This window comes from Mytilus californianus, unplaced genomic scaffold (genome assembly GCF_021869535.1).
Source record: "Mytilus californianus isolate M0D057914Y unplaced genomic scaffold, xbMytCali1.0.p SCAF_11, whole genome shotgun sequence".
NCBI classification, from domain to species: Eukaryota; Metazoa; Mollusca; class Bivalvia; order Mytilida; family Mytilidae; genus Mytilus; species Mytilus californianus.
The window spans coordinates 12,197,984-12,218,179 of NW_026262593.1; the positions used below are offsets into that span (position 1 = coordinate 12,197,984).

At 34.3% G+C, this 20,196-nt stretch overlaps 1 protein-coding gene across 1 annotated transcript; it reads right to left on the reverse strand.

Annotated features, from left to right (window-relative positions):
- Nucleotides 1-1,964: 1,964 nt before the first annotated feature.
- Nucleotides 1,965-19,877, reverse strand: LOC127719557 (uncharacterized). Its single transcript, XM_052225774.1, has 3 exons — nucleotides 19,383-19,877; nucleotides 6,953-7,185; nucleotides 1,965-5,242 (listed from the first exon to the last, which is right to left on the reverse strand). The coding sequence occupies exons 1-3, from the start codon at nucleotides 19,491-19,493 to the stop codon at nucleotides 2,134-2,136; spliced, it is 3,453 nt and encodes a 1,150-aa protein (XP_052081734.1). The 5' UTR covers nucleotides 19,494-19,877; the 3' UTR covers nucleotides 1,965-2,133.
- Between the last annotated feature and the right edge of the window lie 319 nt (nucleotides 19,878-20,196).

Here is a 20,196-nt window from a genome sequence, read left to right on the forward strand (position 1 = left end):
AGAGCTTATAGCTGCTACTCAGACTTTATAAAACGTCACCAGTGTCTGAGCAGAAAGTTGATTAACCAGGGTTATGCCAAAAGACGTCTCGTCCTTTTTCTAGAAAAGGTCATCGGAAGATACTAAGACCTTGTTGATAAATATTCTGTATCAACTTCACAATAATACATGATGGTCTTGAAGTATAGATTATAGGTACTGACGTTGTTTATCATTTTAATTACGTGTTATAGTGTTCTTTTATGTGTCTTTGTACATTTTGACCTTTACTGTTTTGTCCATTTTTTGGTGATATCCTTTTGGTGTGGTTCGGTATTTATACATCCCGCCATTGTGTTGTTGTGCTATGGTCATTTTGTATTCTTGTCTTTCATTTTTGCTTGTGTACTTTGTCTATATGCCATTCTGCTTTTCTTTGTTAATTAAGAATAGTTATTTGTTTGTATAGTGATTAAGATTATAACACAATGTTGAGTGCTGTATCCTAATTTTTGACATTTTTACCTATGATGTCTGTTTGTTTTGCTCACACATTGTTGTCAATATAATAGTATTCTATGCGACTGTCATAAAAGTGAGAGGGTTAGCTAGCTATAAACCCAGGTTTAATCCACCATTTTCTTCATAAGGAAATGCCTGTACCAAGTAAGGAATATGATAGTTGTTTTCCATTCGTTTGATGTGATTGAGCTTTTGATTTTGCCATTTAATAAAGGACTTCTGTTTTGAATTTTTCTTGGATATCGTAATTTTTTATATTACTTTTTGGTGGGATTTAATGCTTCTTTCTATCTAGTATTATAGTTTTCAAGATTATAGCCAAAACGCAAAACAATGGTAAAAATAGTTAACTAAGGGCAATAATTCCAATGCGGAGTCGTCTGACAATTTTGATCAAAAAGGACAACAGGCAGATCTTAATATTCTGAAAATGTTAGCCCGTCCGATTTTCCCTATCTACTGTTATAACAGTATTTTTCATATTTTTCATAATTATAGTCTATTACTATGCAGTAAAAGTTTTGATCATCGTTTTATTGGCTATCATGCCAAATCTCCTTATTTCTATAATACTTGAATTTTACTCCTATGTTCAAATTTTAGCCATGGCGGCCATGTTGGTTGACCAACGGGTTCATTGGCAACAAATGTTAAGCTAAATACTCTATGGATGATCGTATCAAAGTTTGGTTACAATTGGCCATGTAGTTTCAGAGAAGATCTTTGTAAAAGTTAACGGACTATGACGGACGCCAAGCGTTGGCAATAGAGTACACTACAGTAGCCCTATAACCCAGGCGAGCTCAAAAGGAAGGCAGCTATGTATGTTTACATAATCTACATATCTCCTCAAGTTTTGTGACGACGTGGTCGATATGGAAAGCCTTAAGAAGCACTTTACCATGTAAAATACCAATACAAAGACAGGATTATATACATGTATAACAGGCATGTCTTCGTTGTTTTAAGAAATTGTAAAAGTGCTTTCATCTAAATAGGAGTAATGAGTTGAAGTTGTTTTATATAATGAGGACTTCATGACACACAGAATATGCTTTGACCAAACAAAACAAAACACATATGTGTCTAGGGTTTCCTTATTCATTACCATTTGGAAAAATTAAAAGTATGTGTGTTTAGGGTTGCCTTGTTAAGAAAAATAGGGTAGGTAGGTAGATAGGAATTATCTATGAATTTTGATAATTGTTGTTTACATTGAAGATATGGGGAGACCTTCGATTTTGTCATTGTTCACCGAAAATTAGGTAGGTAGGTAGGATTTCATCTTTTTTATATTTTGATAATTTTTTATCTTCAGTATATGGGGACTACCTGCAACTTTGTAACAATTCCCTCACAAAATTGTCAATAATCATCAGAGAAACGTGACAATTCTTATGTACTAACTATTTGCGGCCATGTACACCTTTTTCTATCTGGCATCACGCTAAGAGATCTGCATAATTATTTACATCTTTTAATTGATACTTCATAAAAATAACTTTTTGAGCATTTTGTAAAGATATCATGTTTCTTTACGTTCCTAGGAACCAATTGCTTCTAAGGACCAATACTGTTTTGATTTGCCTATAAGTGTCTTGGGTAAGCCATAACCATGGTAACTAAGTAGCACTAATTGTCTTGATTGTCATTTTTCGACCCACCATCATCGTCTTTGCTGACTGTTTCGGGATGGAGATTTTTCATGTGCCATTCAAGGACATGTTGTTGATGACAACGGTAGTCACATATTTCGCATTCATAAGTACACATGTCACTGTCGTTGTGAAGCAGAAGATGAAACTTTAAATCTCGTTCCGACGTGAAATCTTCGTCACATCCGGGTTTTGAACAAGTGTATCGTTTAACACTGTAATGCTTTGTTTGAATGTGCTCTTTTAACGAAGCATGATTAAAGAACTTCTCGTTGCATCCTTCAAAAATACATCTCAGATGAAGTTTGTTTTCATGGCGTTTCTGTATATGGTTTTGTAATTTTGAGGGAGACGTGTAAATCTTTTGACAATTCTGATACGGACATGAGTGATAACGTGTGGCGTGGCACAATTGTTGGTGAAGTTTAAATTTTTGGTAATTAACAAAGACCTTGTCACATTCTGTACAACTAAAGTCTTTGCCGGTTGAGTTTTGATGAACGTTTTGTTTATGGCTGGAAAGGGACGAAAACTCCAGGAATCGATCATTACACAGTGGACAAACAAGTGAAACAGAAGATGCGTCTGACGTGTCGTCTGTTTTGCATTCGTTGCATTTGAAAAGGTTATCGATGCTTTCGTCTTTCTCGACATCGTCTCGTTGGACGTAAGACATTTTTACCGATTCACACTTGTTACAACAGTATTTCATTTGGACATGCCTTTCACGATGTTCCTCTCGTTTCTCTACCGGAACTATTTCGTTACAAATCTTGCAGTGAAAAAGTTGTTGGAACATGTCTTTACCGTTTTCCTCTTTTTCGTCGTCCGTTTGTTTATTGTCATCGTTAGTCGAAGAACCATCTGTTGGAGTGGGTGACCCATTTACGTCCATTTCATTTCGTTGTTGTGGTGTTGAAGCTACGCTTATTGGAGATATCTGAGGCGTAATGATATGCTGACCGGCTGTCATGCCTGGACTATATACTTCTGGCGGCTGGACGGTACTTGCCACAACGCCTGGGGGAAAATGGTGAATAGTAGCAGGCATAAAATTATCAGGATGTAAGATGCTCTCCACCTCACCTTCCATCATGTTAAATAATTTCTTCTTCGGTGGTCGGCCTCTTCGTTTCATTCCAGGTATCCATGGTGTTTTCTTCTTCTCCTTTTCTTGTTTGTTTACATTGCGAAGTTTAAACGATGTACAGATGAAGTCATTCGTTGGGGTAGATTTAGATTTTAAAAGTTCAGTTGTACTTTGTCGTTTTCTTGGGCGAACATTGACAAGTGTTTTAGATGATAGAATCATTTCTTGGTAGATAGCTCCACTCTGTACGTTTGCAATCGACGTAGTTGTAGTCATAGATGTTTTCGATGCAAAGTTTTCCTTAACAGTTTTTGATGCAAAGGTTTCCTTAACCTTTTGTTCCGCCATGCTGTATATGTCTGTCATTTCTTTTGAATTACCATTCGTCACATTGTAAACTTGAGCTTGAACTGGAACATTGAGTGTCATGGCTTCCGATGTGATCATATCAGTAGCGTTTGCTTCCTCTTTGTTCGCATTTTCCTGTTCATTACTTTGTCCTCTTTGTTCCACTGTATTTTCCACAACGTTAGTAGCAGTCGTTGTGTTTACGTTCGCACTAGTGTTGTTAGTTGCGTTGGCAACATTTCCGGTATTCATCATATTGTTAACATTCAAAACAATGGCCGGTTGTTGACATGGTGTAAATTGTGGAAAAAAGTTTGTTACCGGGAAGTCAAACCGTGGTACTTTACTTGTATCTGAAAGCATTCGAGCGAGTACCGGCACTTTCGGTGGTCTACCTCTCTTTCGTGTGGGACGTTCTAAATTCATAAACGAGGCATTTGGATAAACCATCATCATTGGTTGATTATTATGTGCTTCTGAGTATAAAGGCATATTATTGGCTGGAACAAAGATGCCATTTTGTGATGAGGGGATACCTGGTACAGGCATCAACATAACTGGCTGCTGAAGCTGTGGGGTACCTGGTGTTTCGGATCCCTCCTCATCTACAGGTTCCATTTTTATTGGTACTGGTGATAAACCAGATTCATGTAGATCTTCAATGTCAGGAGGTATGAAATTATCACATGACACCAATTGTTTCTTAACTTTATCCGGGTTTTTTACTCCCTGTGCAGGGTCGTTTTTTGGAGTACGAGTACGTCTACTCCAAGGTAGTTTAAGCACGCTGGTATAAACACCATGATGGGATGTGTTCTCGGCAATCAACTTCATCTGTCCTTTCTTGGAATTATTTTTACCACTTGCCTTGTGTAGTTTTGCAGTGATGCCGTGTGGATTTAAGGCCTGCATGGCCATATGGGCATCAGTTTGAGAAATAATTTCTTGCGAAAACTTCATGTCTTCTATTTTATTTTCTCTCTCTAGTACCTCATCGTCATGCTTCGGAGAAATAATTACGCCATTTTCATCACACAGACTTGCCACCAGTGGGAAAGCTGATGAAACACTGCCATCTTCCATCATAGGTGTCGCTGTAACATACGGGTCTTGTGATTTTGACTTTAGCGACTCGTTGACGTATGTATATTCTACATTTGGTTCCGATGTTACGTTTCTTCCTGAACCTTCGGAACCGATGCTTTGAGCGTACATACTCTGTCTTGAATTGGGTCGGTTGTTCTCGGCAAAACTAGGACTTTCGCAGCTGCTGTCAGAGTCCTGTTCCCTTACAACTGTGGGAACCTTCATTGAGTTTGTGTACCCATTTGAAAATGTACTTTCACCACTGTACGGTGGTTCGTAGTTCTCGTCACTCCAATAGTAAGGTTCTGCAGAATATATCCTTGCCGGAGAAGGATTTCTCTGAACTTCAACCGCTTTACGCACTGGTATGTCGGTTGGAGTGGTGTCATATCTCCTTTGCTTCTTGATATCACTTCGAATTATTTCCCCTGGGCTAACGGGTCGGTCCTCGTCGTAATAATTTATCAGCCCAGTTTTGTCCTTTTCCGAACTTTGAATGGAAACATCAAAGAGCTGACTTGTTAATCTGGATCCACTTGTATTCTTTTCACAACCGGAACTCCTAAAAAGAAACAGAGGATTAGAGACTGGAAAAGTTTGTCACCAAGGATGAGTTTCACAAAAAAATCTTACGACTAAAAATCGATCGTAAGTATATTGAATTGTGTAAGACGATCAATTTTGGTCATACGATTTTTCATGAAACTTATTCCAGATCTTTAATGTTTAAAAAATTGTTAAAGAAGATTCTGCATATATGTAACAAAAATATATCTATATTCTCGATGGTATGGTTTTAAGATGAAGATTCATACTTGATTACGACTAGGAAGGGTTAATCGTCCATAATGATCATTTGTGCAAATACATCTTGGTTTCAATAGGCATTACGATTACTGTCCAGACATGTTAGATATCTCTATTGAAAGCACTGGGCACAATTTAATTCATTGCGCCCGTTACTACGAACTTTAGAATTACCCATCAAATTGGTAGTTAAAGAGAGGCGAAAGATACTAAAGGGGCATTCAAACTCATAAGTTGAAAATAAACTGACGACGCCATATTTGTCCTGATTTGAATACTAGTATATGATTGTTGCGAGAACTATGCTCTACTTATTTGAGCACAATTCTGTAAGAAATGATGCTATGAATTGTCTGATGACGTTTATTTATAACTGTGTGAGCGGTTCGATGCATGGAGAGTTTACATTCTTGTCTTGCGTTGAATATAACAAAAATGCAAAAAAAAAAATCATCTTGCAACGCAGTAAATCATATAAGGAATCAGTTGACGATTTTGACCATGTCGACTTGTAGATCTTATCATGCTGAACATTTTTGCATTTTAAAATTTATCTTTATCTATTATAAATTCTGCAACAAAAAAAGGATAAAATTAGGTTTCAAGGTTTATAACTCCTATAAGAGGTCAATTGACTATTTCACCCATTAACCTCATTTTCAGATCTAAATTGATGAACATTTTAAGTTTCAAAATACTCTCTATCTATACTTATTATAAATAAGAAGATGTGGCATGAGTGCCGATGAGACAACTATCCACCATGCAGAGACCAACTGAGGTTTATGTAGGTCACCATACGGACTTCAGAAATGAACAAACCCCATACCGTATAGACAGCTATAAAAGGAACTGGAAATGGTATGACAAAATGTAATGCAAGAAACCCAATTAAAGCGGCCTGTTTTATGCTAAACCAATAAGCGAAAAAATTTATATGACAGATATCAACTTAATAAAACGGCCTGTTTTATGCTAAACCAATAACATGAATAAGCGAAAAAATATATATGACAGATACCAACCAACGACCCAAGAGGTCAGCTTACTTTTTTCAATAATTAATAGGTCTATATATAACATAATAAACCTAAACTGACAGGTACATAGACATATGGGGGGATCAACTAGAGGGAACCAACTATATTAAACCTCATCAAGTGTCTTCGGTTCCCTGTATGATAGGGTTGTAAGTCAATCAATCTGCTGATAATGTTCTCCTTTGGGTTGTTCCATAAATTGTTACCATGGGACCTTTTGTAGTTTGTTATACGATATTGTGGTCGGTGTTAAATGTTAAAGGTCATATGATGACCTTTGTTGGACAGTTGTTTCATTTTCAATTATACCATTTCTTATTTTCATATCTCGCCTTCCGTTTTTGGCCATGACGTTGAGTTTTGAATTGTCCCTTGGTATCTGTCACCCCTTTTGTAAACAATATATAGTTATAAAGCAAACTTACTGTGCATAATCATGGATTAGTTTTCTCATTAGACTGGCTGTATCCAAATTTGTAGCTTTCTTCAAGGCTGTGAATTCACCAAGAAGATCGTTTGGAATTTCAAAGTTCTGGTCTTTCTCCTGGGTGGTGGGCCGGGGATTAGAACCGTTCTGCTTGAGTGCATTTTTTCTCGTATCTGATTCGTTTCCACTACAGGACTTGTAATCGGTATCATTAGAATCACTGTAAAATATCTGTAAGGGAAGAAATAACCAATTAGGAGTTAGACTTAAAAATTCAAACAATTATATCAATTTAGATACCATTTTTTTACCATATTAACCCTGCCTTGCTACCTATGCATTTCCTTTGAAAAGAAGAAAGGTTCAGTGAATAATTGGATTTTTGAAATGACAAATATTAAACTACCTTTAATATTAAGATTATTTAATTTGATAAATTGAAAAGTATAAAATTGAGTTTTGTTAATGATAAGATGATTTTGCTTACAAAATACTATATTTATCAAACAAAATTACATTATACAAGACTTATTGATATATACTTATATATAATATTTCCGGCCATTCCTTAAAAAAATAGGTCAAAATCGTTATTCAAGGTTAATCACACCTATAAGAAGTCAACAGATGATTAATGCCATGTGACTTTTTGGAAGATCTTGCAGATAATTTTTGATTTTTACTTTTTCTCTCTACCTACTATAAAAACACACAATATTGGATATAATATCGTCATTCTAGGGCAATAACTACTAAGGGGTGTTTAACGACCATGACTACCCATGAGGGTCTCGCACGGTCGCGGTCATGAGGGCAATGACTGCTAAAATAGTTTACAAATGATTTCAGCCATGTTGACATATTACTTTTGTTAGTAGGTCTTGTTCTCCTGGTCATATTTGCTAATTACAGTTTCTCTTTATCTAATATAATTTCTCCAACAATAATATAAAAAAAAACGCACACAATTGATAAAAATCTTCATTCAAGGGAAATAACTCAATTTTATTTTCTTGTTAATCATGTCATGTTCATCATGCTTGCCATTTATCTAGTATAATAGTCAAAATAGCAAAAATGGCGAAAAAAATAATCTAAGGGCAATAAATCCTATCAATAGTAGTCTTACTGTTTTGGTCAAAATGAATAGTAGGTAAATCTTTTCATTCTGAACATTTCTGTCCATGTCGGATTTCTTTTTATCTAAGAAAGGGGCCAATTTGGTTGCCAGACGGGATAATCGGACACAGTTTAAAACTAGAAACCCCAAGGATGATAGTGGTAAAGTTTGGTTCCAATTGGCCTAGAAGTTTCGTATGAGAAAATATGATAAGTAATAAATGACGACGGATGACACCTCGCCTACATGGCCAAACGAGCTTTTCTCATCACATGGTAGGCCATGTAGGCCAGGTGAACTAATACAAAAAAAATTTTTTCAAATATACTTTGATTCTAGTACAACAAAATAGCTTAGAAAAAATGACGAGTTTCTCTTTAGGTATTATATAACTATTTTCGTTTCCTCTGCTGTGGACGTTTTATTCCCGAAGTTATCACCATCACAGTTGTCAGCACCCCTTTGATGATATGGAATATCATTGATGTAAATTTAATGCTCGGAGGTCAATCTGCACACCTTTTTGTGAATATGTCATTTTGTACATCTTTGTGAATATGCCATTTTGTACATCTTTGTGTGAATGTCACTTTGTACATCTTTGTGAATATGTCTGTTCATCTTTGTGAATATGTCACTTTGCACATCTTTGTGAATATGTCATTTGTACATCTTAAAATTTGTGAATGTCATTTTGTACACCTTTCTTTTGGGGAATATGTCATTCTGTATACCTTTACTCATGTATGTTGTGCCAATAAAGATTATTCATTACAAAAAAATGGTTTAGTACCAGTTGTCTTATTGTCATATCTTTTTCCATGCCATAGTTTTTTTTGTTTTTTTTTATTGTTTTTAACATCCACTAGGCATTTTGTTTTTTGTTTTAAATAGTTTTTACATTTTGTCATGCCGGGAACTTTATATCTTATTATACGGTATGGGTTTTGCTCAATGTTGAAGGCTGTGCAGTGTCTAATAGTTGTTTACAACCTGGTCTTTTGGTCTTGGATGGATAATTGCTTCATTGACAATCATACCGCATCTTTTTTTTTTTTTTTTTGGGGGGGGGGGGATTGCAAATGTAAATACTCTGATAGTATGAATAAATATGTAACACTCAGAAACGTGTCCTTCCCCCCAAACGTGTCCGATTCCCCCAAACGTGTCCACATCGACGTCACTGAACTGCAAAACATGTTGAAAAAAAGGGCTCCAAAACTTGTCATTTGTATAAACGCCCAAAAGTGTCCAATTTCCCAAACGTGTCCATATCAAGCTTATTTTCTTTTCCGTTCGGCTATGTTGGATGTAAATGTAAGCAGCCATGCTCAGTTAAATTGTAGATATTAAACCAGATACCTCGTGTAGGGAGATGTCTTTTTCTCTGCGCATTAAAACATTTGTACCATTTCACTCTTTCATGGTGCCATAAGTTGTATTTTTGAAGGCAACATTTTTTTTTTAATTTCCGCACATATTATTTAAAACGGCATCGTATTACATATCGGAGATTGAAGTAGTTTCTTACTGAGGTCATAAAAAATTGGTTTTTACTCGCTCTTTAATTTTTTACATGAAAATCCCAACTAGTGTTAAATCCTGAATAACCGTAAAAATTTTGGCCGAATCCTAAATTCCCGGTATGATAATACACTTGTAGAACCTATCTACAGTATATGCAGTCGTTCAAATAATGCATGAAATATTTGGCACTGGACGTTATTTCTCTTGTTCGTGTGCCTTTAGTGATGCTGAAAACCTAAAAATTTATTAAAAAACCAGATAACCCGTTTATGATCTGAAGAGCTTATAAAGTATTAGAACTGTTGACAAACGGGAAGTCAGTTCTGCTGAAAGCCCGCCGTGCAATATTCCGATTAATATAAAAGGCATCATCGGAGTTTAATAGTACAAAATAATTTACATAGTAAACGATTAATTCAACTCTAGAATTATTTGCATGTTCGCTCTAAATGAGTATGAAATACTTGCAACTGGACAATAAGCAATTTCAGTCAAAAGTTAATTCATATGTTACAGATTAAATTTGCAATTATGATAACATGTAATCATTAAAAACCGGCAATTATGATAATCATTAAAAACCGGCAATTATGATAATCATTAAAAACCGACAATTATGATAATCATTAAAAATACGGTGACCTATAGTTGTTAATTTCTGTGTCATTTGGTCTCTTGTGGAGAGTTGTTTCATTGGCAATCCTACTCCATCTTCTTTTTTATATTGAACTTACTAATGCTAATAAATGACAACTTCATCACCTGTGCCCCCATCATAGAATTGCCGTAAACGTTATTGATTTCATTTAGGACATACGTTTAGCGCTAAAAGACGTGAGACGTTCTGGCGTTTAAAAGTGGACACGTTTTGGCGAATAACAATTATCGGACACGTTTGGGGTTATGAAATCAGACACGTTTGGGGAATATTGGAAATTACGGACACGTTTGGGGAGAATAGACACGTTTGGGGGAATCGGACACGTTTGGGGGGAAGGACACGTTTGGGAGTGTTACAAATATATACGTTAACAAGACAGCAACCCCAAAACCCCAAAGACTTCTAGAGGTCAATATATAGTCATCACCAATAAACAGGTGTCTGTACAATATGTCAAATTCTTAATTGACCTATGCTCTGAAAAGATGTGAATAAACTTAATAGAGATTGCTAAAGATTTGTCATAAATCCCCGACGTTTACTAAGGACAAAAATGTTAAAAAAAATGCATTTATAAATACAATATATTTATATGTTAACCATTGCCATTAAGATATAGGTAATACATATTTTATATCATAATAAAATGCTTCGCTGGGCGCAGCTTGATACGACCGCAGAGGTCGAACCCTGAATAGTTGGGGCAAGAATGGACACAACATTCAAGCTTGATACAGCACTGAATTTGGATTGTGATTAAATATTTGACACAGCATAGGTTTCTGACACAGAATGAATGTGGTCTAAGAACTTAAAAAATTTTAATTTACCTATTCAAACCATATCATTATTATTTGCTTTTATATATAAATCAGAAATAACCAATTTAAAATGGAAAATTTTAAAGAAAAAAAAAGGAAAAAAAGGAGAAAAAAATCCCTCCCCCCAAATTTTTTGAACCCCCTTATGATTCATTACCCCCAAACCCAATCCCAGCCTTCCCTTTGTGGTATGGTACCTTGCAGTACAATTTCAGAGAGATCCATACACTTGAACACAAGTTATTGTCTGGAAACTAGAAAAATACTTGTCTTTAGGCCCCTTTTTTGGTCCCAAATTCCTAAACGTTTAGGGCAATTACCCCCAAACTCATACCCAGCTTTCCCTTTGTGATATGGAACCTTGTTGTACAATTTCATAAAGATCCATACACTTACACACAAGTTATTGTCCTGGAATTAGAAAAATGCATGTTTTTTGCCCCTTTTTGGCCCCTAATTCCTAAAATTTTGAGGCAAACCCCCAATATCAATCCCAGCCTTCCCTTTGTGGTATGGTACCTTGCAGTACAATTTCAGAGAGATCCAGACACTTGAACACAAGTTATTGTCTGGAAACTAGAAAAATGATTATTTTTGGCCCCTTATTCCTAAACGTTTTGGGCAATTACCCCCAAACTCAATTCCAGCTTTTCCTTTGTGATATGGAACCTTGTAGTACAATTTCAGAAAGATCCATACACTTACACACAAGTTATTGTCATGAAATTAGAAAAATGCTTGAAATGCTTGTTTTTTGCCCCTAATTCCTAAAATTTTGAAGCAATTACCCCCAAAATCAATTCCAGCATTCCCTTTGTGATATGGAACCTTGTGGTACAATGTCAGAGAGATCCATACACTAACACACAAGTTATGTCTGGAAGTTACAAAAATGCTTATTTTTGGCCCTTTTTGGGCCCCTAATTCCTTAACTGTTGGTACCATAACCCCCAAAATCAATCCCAACCTTCCTTATGTGGTATTGAACCTTATGGGAAAATTTCATAGAGATCCATTCACTTAAACTAAAGTTAGAGTGCGAAAACCAATGTGTCTTCGGACGACGCCGGACGACGACGACAACAACTACGACGACAACGACGACGACGACGCCAACGTCATACCAATATACGACCACAATTTTTTTTGCGGTCGTATAAAAACAATGCAGTTAAAAAGAATTCATACTCTCTCTTCGTCGTGTTTATATTATCTACTGTTCTGTTCAATTATTGATGTACTGTCATCAGTCAGGGCATGGAAGTAATATTTAAGCATATAAACTAGAATATTTTGAAAATCAGAATAACATTCTATGAATAAAGGTGTCAAATCAGGTAGCTTAGCAGTCAGGGGAATGACTGAAATAAGTTATTTTTCAATCGCTCATTTAAGTAACAAATTAGAAATTCTCTGATGTTGTGGTTTTACCAAAATTTTAAACATACAGGTTTAAATTATATCTAGTTATTAGTAAAATTGAAAAATTGACTTTTTTCAAGTAGTAAGGTTTATGCTTTTGACGCAATCATTCATCAGTAAATCTAAATTTGTTGAAAAAATGCTATAATGACGGCTTTACATAATGATCTAATACTTTCCAGCAGTGGGAGTATTCTTCCTTTAAAGTTCAAGGTTTCAACTTACAGATTATGTAATAAAATTTTGATGTTTGCGACCAAAATTTGACTGTTCGTGGGTGTTGAATAAAAAACTAATACTGAAAGAAGGGATTTTTTTGGAAGAAAATAGAGGTATGATACTAAACAAGTGATTGTCATGTAAATATCCCAGATTCAGTACAAGGTCATTGTTGCATGCAAAATTGTCTTTAAATACTTTGGATTCATAAAACATAACTATATCAAAGTCAGACAAATTGTAATTAATTTTCAATCTCTGGTACCATTGTATAAAAAAAAAATAAAAAAAACATCTGAATGCATCTACAAGCAACTGAGAACTGAAAAAGTGTGGGAAATCCCTATTCTTTTATGTACTAAAACAAATGTAAAATGACAGTAATGACATGTAGAATATTAGTCTATTCTCCAGAATATACAAGGTTTGGTCTTCTATATAAAATAAATGGGGAATGGGATACAGATGATGCCCCCGCTTGTTTATAACGTTATTAAGGGACATAACTCAAGATCTGTAAAAGTGACGCTACCCAAAGTTGTACTTGATCTGAGTTTTGTGGTAATAAGCATTGTGTATACGTTTCAGAACATTTAGTTGAGGCAAACTTAAGTAAGAGAACGGAAACGAAAAATTCAGCATTTTTTCCATTTGTAAAGGAGAATAACTCTAGAACGGTAAAATTGACGCCACCGAAATTCGAACTTGTTTTGTGGTAATTAGCATTGTGCATAAGTTTCATAACATTTGGCTGAGGCCAACTAAAGTTAGAGAACAGAAACGAATATTTCAGCAATTTTTCCATTTGTAAAGGGGCATAACTCTAGAACAGTAAAAGTGACACCACAAAAATTCAAACTTGATCTTTGTTTTGTGGTATTTAGCCTTGTGTATAAGTTTCATAACATTTGGTTGAGGCAAACTAAAGTAAGAGAACGGAAACGAAAAATTCAACAATTTTTCCATTTGTAAAGGAGCATAACTCTAGAACGGTAAAAGTGACGCCACTAAAAATTAAACTGGATCTGTGTTTTGTGGTAATGAGCATGGTGTATAAGTTTCAGAACATTTGGTTGTGGCAAGGCAAACAAAAGTTAGAGAACGGTAACGAAAATTCAGCAAATTTTCCATTTGTTAAGAGGCATAACTCTAGAACGGTAAAAGTGACGCCACCAAACTTCAAACTTGATCTGTGTTTTGTGGTAATAAGCATAGTGTATAAGTTTCATAACATTTGGTTGAGGCAAACTAAAGTTAGAGAACGGAAACCAATTTTGGGACGTACGGACGGACGGACGTACAGACGGACAAGGGTAAAACTTAATGCCCCCTCCGCTACGGACAGGGCATAAACAGCTCTTTAAATTAATGTTCTCTGCCACTGAAATTAAACCTTAAGATCCAAATACAGGAAAGTGTTACAAAGTTCAATTGTTTTTCTATTTATAACACCGGAAAGTTCTGTCAATGGCTTTGGGAAAGTCCAAGTATAAAAATATACAGCAGACACACTAGTAAGTAAACTAAAAACCATTTACTTCACTAATCAATTTACGAAAAACAAATATGATAGACATGAACCAACGACAACCACTGAAATACAGCGACTAATTTCACAAACAAATCTTAAGCGAAATAAATGTGGATTGTGTCCACATGTGGACACAGATGATGCCCCCGTTTGCATAACATAATAGTTAAAAAGGAACATAACTGAAGAACGGTAAAGTGACGCTACCAAAATTTGAACTTGATCTGAGTTTTGTGGTAATAAGCATTCAGTGTAAGTCTCATAACATTTGGTTGAGGCTAACTTATGTAGAGAACAGAAACTAAAAATTCAGCAATTTTTCTATTTGTAAAAACGCATAACTCTAGAACGGTTGTGTATATGTTTTATAACATTCGGTTGAGACAAACTAAAGTTAGAGAACGGAAACAAAAAATTCATCATTTTTTCCATTTGTAAAGGGACATAACTCAAGAATAGTAAAAGTGACGCCACCAAATTTCGTAGTTAATCTATATTATGTAGTAATAAGCATTGTGTATAAGTTTCATAACATTTGGTTGAGGCAAACTGAAATTAGAGAACGGAAACAAAAAAATTGTACTTGATCTTAGTTTTGTGGTAATGAATATTGTATATAGGTTTCATAATGTTTGGTTGGGGCAAACTTAAGTTACAGAATGGAAACTAACAATTTTGCAATCTTTCGATTTATAAAGGGGCATAACTCAATAATGGTTAAAGTGACACTACCCAAATTCAACTTGATCTGTGTTTTATCAGTGGAAGGCAAAATTAAACATTGCATTGTATTAAGCATTGATTGTAACCCGAATAATTCAGTCGTTATATTCCGCTGATCTACGAAGGCTACATTAACGTGTGGGAGAAAATCAGACACGGAAAGGGCTTGAATTATTCGAGTTACATTGATTGTAGTTGATTCAACTATAATCATGGGCAAAGGGAGATAACTCCAAATTTAAAAATCAATTGAATAATGACATTGATATTTTTGGAAATTACATTTAGTTTTAAGACAAACTCAAGTTAGAGAATGGAAACGAAAAATTCAGCATTTTTTTTCATTTGTAAAGGGGCATAACCCTAGAACGATATTTAAATAGATTGTAAGCACTGAATGGTAAAGATTGCTTTAATTTATCAGTAGGAAGTAAAATTGAATATTGCATTGTATAAAGCATTGGTTGTAGTTGATTCAACTATCATTATGCACAAAGAAAGATAACTCCAATTTTCAAAAAAGACTTTGAAATATTTTTAGGAATGAAGGGTAAAAATTGCTTTAATTTATCAGTGAAAGGCAAAATTAAACATTGCATTGTATAAAGCATTGATTGTAGTTGATTCAACTATAATCATGTACAAAGGAAGATAACTCCAATTTAAAAAAAAAAACTTGATATTTAGAAAAAAAAATGAAACATTTTTCCATTTGTAAAGGGCATAACTCTAGAACAGTAAAAGTGACGGAACCAAAATTCAAACTTGATCTGTATATTGTGGTAATAAGCATTGTGTATAAGTTTCATAACATTTGGCTGACGGAAACTAATGTTAGAGAACGGAAACGAAAAATTTAGCAATTTTTCCATTTGTAAAGGGGCATAACTCTAGAATGGTAAAAGTGACGCCACCAAAATTCAAATTTGATCTGTATTTAGTGGTAATAAGCATTGTGTATAAGTTTCATAACATTTGGTTGAGGCAAACTAAAGTTAGAGAACGGAAACCAACTTTGGGACGTACGTACAGACGGACAAGGGTAAAACTTAATGCCCCCTCCGCTACAGCGGGGGCATAAAAATACTCACAAGTCATGAACATTTCAGTATAACTTATGATCAATTATGTCGTAAGATATTTTGTGAAAAGAGCACCGGGCTCCTGACTTGGGACAGGCACATAAGTAATGTGGTGGGGTTAAACATGTTTGGAGTGCCAACCCCATGTTCTTTCTGCAGAGAACATGTAACTTTCGCGTATTGGTTGACCCTTCACTTCAGATAAAGGTTTAGATGATGTGACCATGAAATGACGATTGTTAACCGGAATTTGATAAAATCGAAAAATACGCTGTGCTTTGATATCACAGTTTAAAGGCTTGTAGCTATGTGCCATCATTTACTTTGCAAATTTCGTAAATACTTGTTTCTTTTTTATAATTAATAATTACTCCATGAAATTTGGCAACATGGGATATTTGTGCATATTATGTCATAGAAAATACGAACTGGGAATTAAGTATCTAACCCATACTATGCGACTAATATTTGAACTATTTTGTGTTCAAGTTGAAGAAAAAATATTGTATTGTATTGTTAAGCTGTGCTTTGCTTCTTTCTTCTGTATAATAAATAATCAATGCATGAAATTTACCAACCGCGTATTGGTTTTAGAAAATTTAAAGGCATTCCAATATGCATAACCAAAAGTATGCGACTAAAATTAGGACTATTTTCCTTTGAACAAAGACTTGACATTTAGCTTGGGATCATACGAACAATTCTAGATTACATTTGTAAGTTGGGCAAGTGGAAGAGAATCCCAGGATAACTGTTAGTAAGCCACGTGCACAAATATCTGATTCAATGATATAAAACTTATAAGTAGTATTGGCAAAACTTTGTATTTCTCTTTGTTACACCAAGAAAGTTATATGACCTCCTTGGTTACACTTTACCATTTCTGAAACATTTCAATCGTTACGCATGTTTATACTTTCTAAATCGGACACTTCTCTTTGTAGTAGTATTTCAAAAATACCTTTGAAAAAGTTTACTGTTTATTTTACATGGTTTTAATCTTATATGCATTTAGCTTTTAAGACCCGTTGTCACCATCAAAGTTTTCTTTGGCCGTGAAAACTTCGACATTTTTTTTTAAAGAATTTTTCAAAGTGACACCCGTCAAAGAAAACTTTGATAAAAAAAACTTTGACGGACTTGCATGGAATAGAATCTCATCCTATTTTTCTTATTCAATTATAGTGCAGTTTAGAAATGATACAATTTTTGTTTACAAAACAAAAGCACATGGCAAATTGGTGGGAAAAGTATGATGAGCTCCATTAAGAGTAAAAGAAATTTCAGAGGGGAAATGAAATGATAGATGATTTTATTGAATTTTTTTTTATCAGAGTTTCAACCTTATTATCAAGTAGCAGATTGAATGTCGCTTTGTAATTCAAAGATAATTGCTGAATCCGACTGGGTTCTCACTGTGGAATTCTTGAAGGAGAGTGTTGAAAGTACTTCTGTCTTTTTCTTAACAACCAATTTATTGTCCCCCTTCTTTTCCCTCTTGTACAATTAATAATGCAGTAATTCTGTGAGAAGAATATTAGTGCCATTTTTCTCATTAAAAACATTGAACTGCCGCCTTTTCTTTGACTAATTTCTCATGAAAAACTTTGATAGTGACAACTGATGACTTTGACCAAGCTTTTTCTTAAAGTTTTCTATGATCAAGTTGGAAAACTGTGATAGTGACAACAGGGCTCAAAGAAGTTCTGATCAGTTTGATGAATTTCGATAAACAACACCAAAGATTTATAGTAAGACCCTACTGTAAAAACCCTTGACCACTCGTTGGTTTCTGGTTGGTTTAAATTTTTGAGTGTGATGTCCTGTATCATTCCCACGGTTCGGAAAATTTTCCTCCAATAAATCATTAAAGAAAATTTACAACGTTAACTGCATTCCGTTAAATGCTCGGTAAACTTCACGTTTTAAGTTTGAAAATATAAATATCTCGAGAGGGGGTCCTGGGAGATGTGGTAGAAGTTATCAGCATTATTTGACTGTCTCGTTGCCTAAGTTCGAACATGCATACATCAAATCAAATCAAATCAAATTAATTTTATTGGTGTAAAACCAATATATTGGGTTGGTACCAAGACAAACATGACAATATTTACAAACATAGAATACTGAAAGGTAACCAACATTTATATTATATAAGTATATCATATATTTAGATATTTTGGAGGAGGTGATACTTTTACAATCTTGAAAATAAAATTACAACATGCTTAATGATATTGTCATAAAATAAAACAAAACAAATATATATGCAACAACAACAAAAAAAGAAACTAATCACTTTTAGTTTAGCTACATTGATATAGAAGTAACGCATCCATGGTTAAAAGTAAAATATATTAATACATTTACCATGTTTACTTAAATTAATTTGTTTGGTGAAAGGTCACATAAAACGTAATTTTATAATAGTAACATTCCCTTTTCTTAATGAAAGATATATATTTATATTTTAGAAAACAATTACACTATTTTAAATGCAAATACAAATTCTTTTCCATGTATAAAATAGTTCTTTCTTAAAATATTTTTTTCATATCCCATGTTTTGTAAATTCTGCAAATGTTTGCCAGTCTACATTTAACGAGGTAATTTATGGATTTATATAGAGAAATGTGTGTATAAGTAGATACATATCAGAGTTACCATCAGTGTGGAACGTGTGGTATTATTTTCACTTGTTTAAGAATCTTAGCATGATGCCTTCTTATCGTCTGTTCAAGTCAGGATGCATTTACCAAATATGGAAAGTCGAGCCTCAAGGGGGAAATTTTTACAGTTAAAACAAAAATATTTATCATTAACATATGTTGCTGTCTTTGGATTAACTTAAGTCTTTAAGTGGGGTATTTTGGGGTCTGGGGAAATAGGTCAGGTGTTGTGTGTATCGATACACATAAACAGTAATAGTTCGAATCAATTTCATTAGACGGGAAAAAAATATATTTCAAACAATAAATATTGAGAATAGTGATAATAGTGGAATATTATAATAATGATAATAAAACTAATTATTGTCATTTTAAACAGATAATTTCTTTTAAAGTAGATGTTTAAATTGGCATAGATTTGGTTCTTCTCAAAGAATTATTTCGATCCGAGATTCCGATGTAGGTCATTGAGAAATAACTTCCATACAGAAGCATAAAAACCACCGAAAAATCTTAATTATTCAATGCTAATTGATTAAAGGCATGCACGTGAGGCGCTGCACGTGGTTATTATCAATACATGTATTAATTAATCAGTAGTATCAGAGTTATCTAAAGTTGAATAAGCAATATTATTTTAATATCAAACTTACTTCTTTCTTCTTTTCGCTTTCTTGTAATTTTGCTGCCAAAACTCGGTCAACTACAGAAGAAATACGTTTTTGTTTACATAATGGATGAGAACTTTTCCTCCTGTGTGCCATCTTTCCTCGAATTATTCACTCTTTAACTTTTAAGTCACAATTAATATTTAGAAATGTCACTAAGTTCTCAATTTTTCAGAAATACGCCATTTTTTAACTCGTGATTGAATATCTCCGCCTGTAACTGTACTGTTACTACTAAATGTGTAGACAGTCGTAAACACAACACGGATCAGCTGGAATTCGTTGACCCCCTGGCTACAGCTGCCAAATTTGTTTTATCTAAAACGAATATTTTAAAGATGTTTGGATACCAGGGGTCCCTTATTTGGAGTATTAAATAATGAGCGACGGATCGGTTTGCAATGTAACGCGGTGACCTAATCAAACCTATCTTTGGTATGACTATGTTATAAACACACGCGCATTGTGTGTGCATTCTTATTCGCTGTCCCGTAAAAGGAAGGTAATATTTCTTACTTGTTTCTATGACAACGGAAAAGAAGATCGACTTCCCAATTTATAACTTCTAAGTCAGAGAAATTATCTGACTGATTTTGTGTATTTTCTGGCGCCATACCAAAAACTCTCTTAAGAAAGTTGTATTTATTTTGACGGATAAATTAGCATAGCTAAGAGAGGCTTTAAAAAATCAGTTAACATTTCTTTATATGATTTCTTTCATCAAATCTTAAGTTATTAACAGAATATTTACATGTGTATATTGCTGTAATAACAGACACAGATTTTAGAGCTTGGGATG

Excerpts from the sequence above, each read along its gene's own strand:
- LOC127719557 (XM_052225774.1), bottom strand. The coding sequence starts at position 19,493 with ATGGCACACAGGAGGAAAAGTTCTCATCCATTATGTAAACAAAAACGT. Across the intron at positions 7,186-19,382 it reads AAAGCGAAAAGAAGAAAGAA|ATATTTTACAGTGATTCTAA; the intron begins GTAAGTTTGATA and ends CTTCCCTTACAG. Across the intron at positions 5,243-6,952 it reads CTAATCCATGATTATGCACA|GAGTTCCGGTTGTGAAAAGA; the intron begins GTAAGTTTGCTT and ends GTTTCTTTTTAG.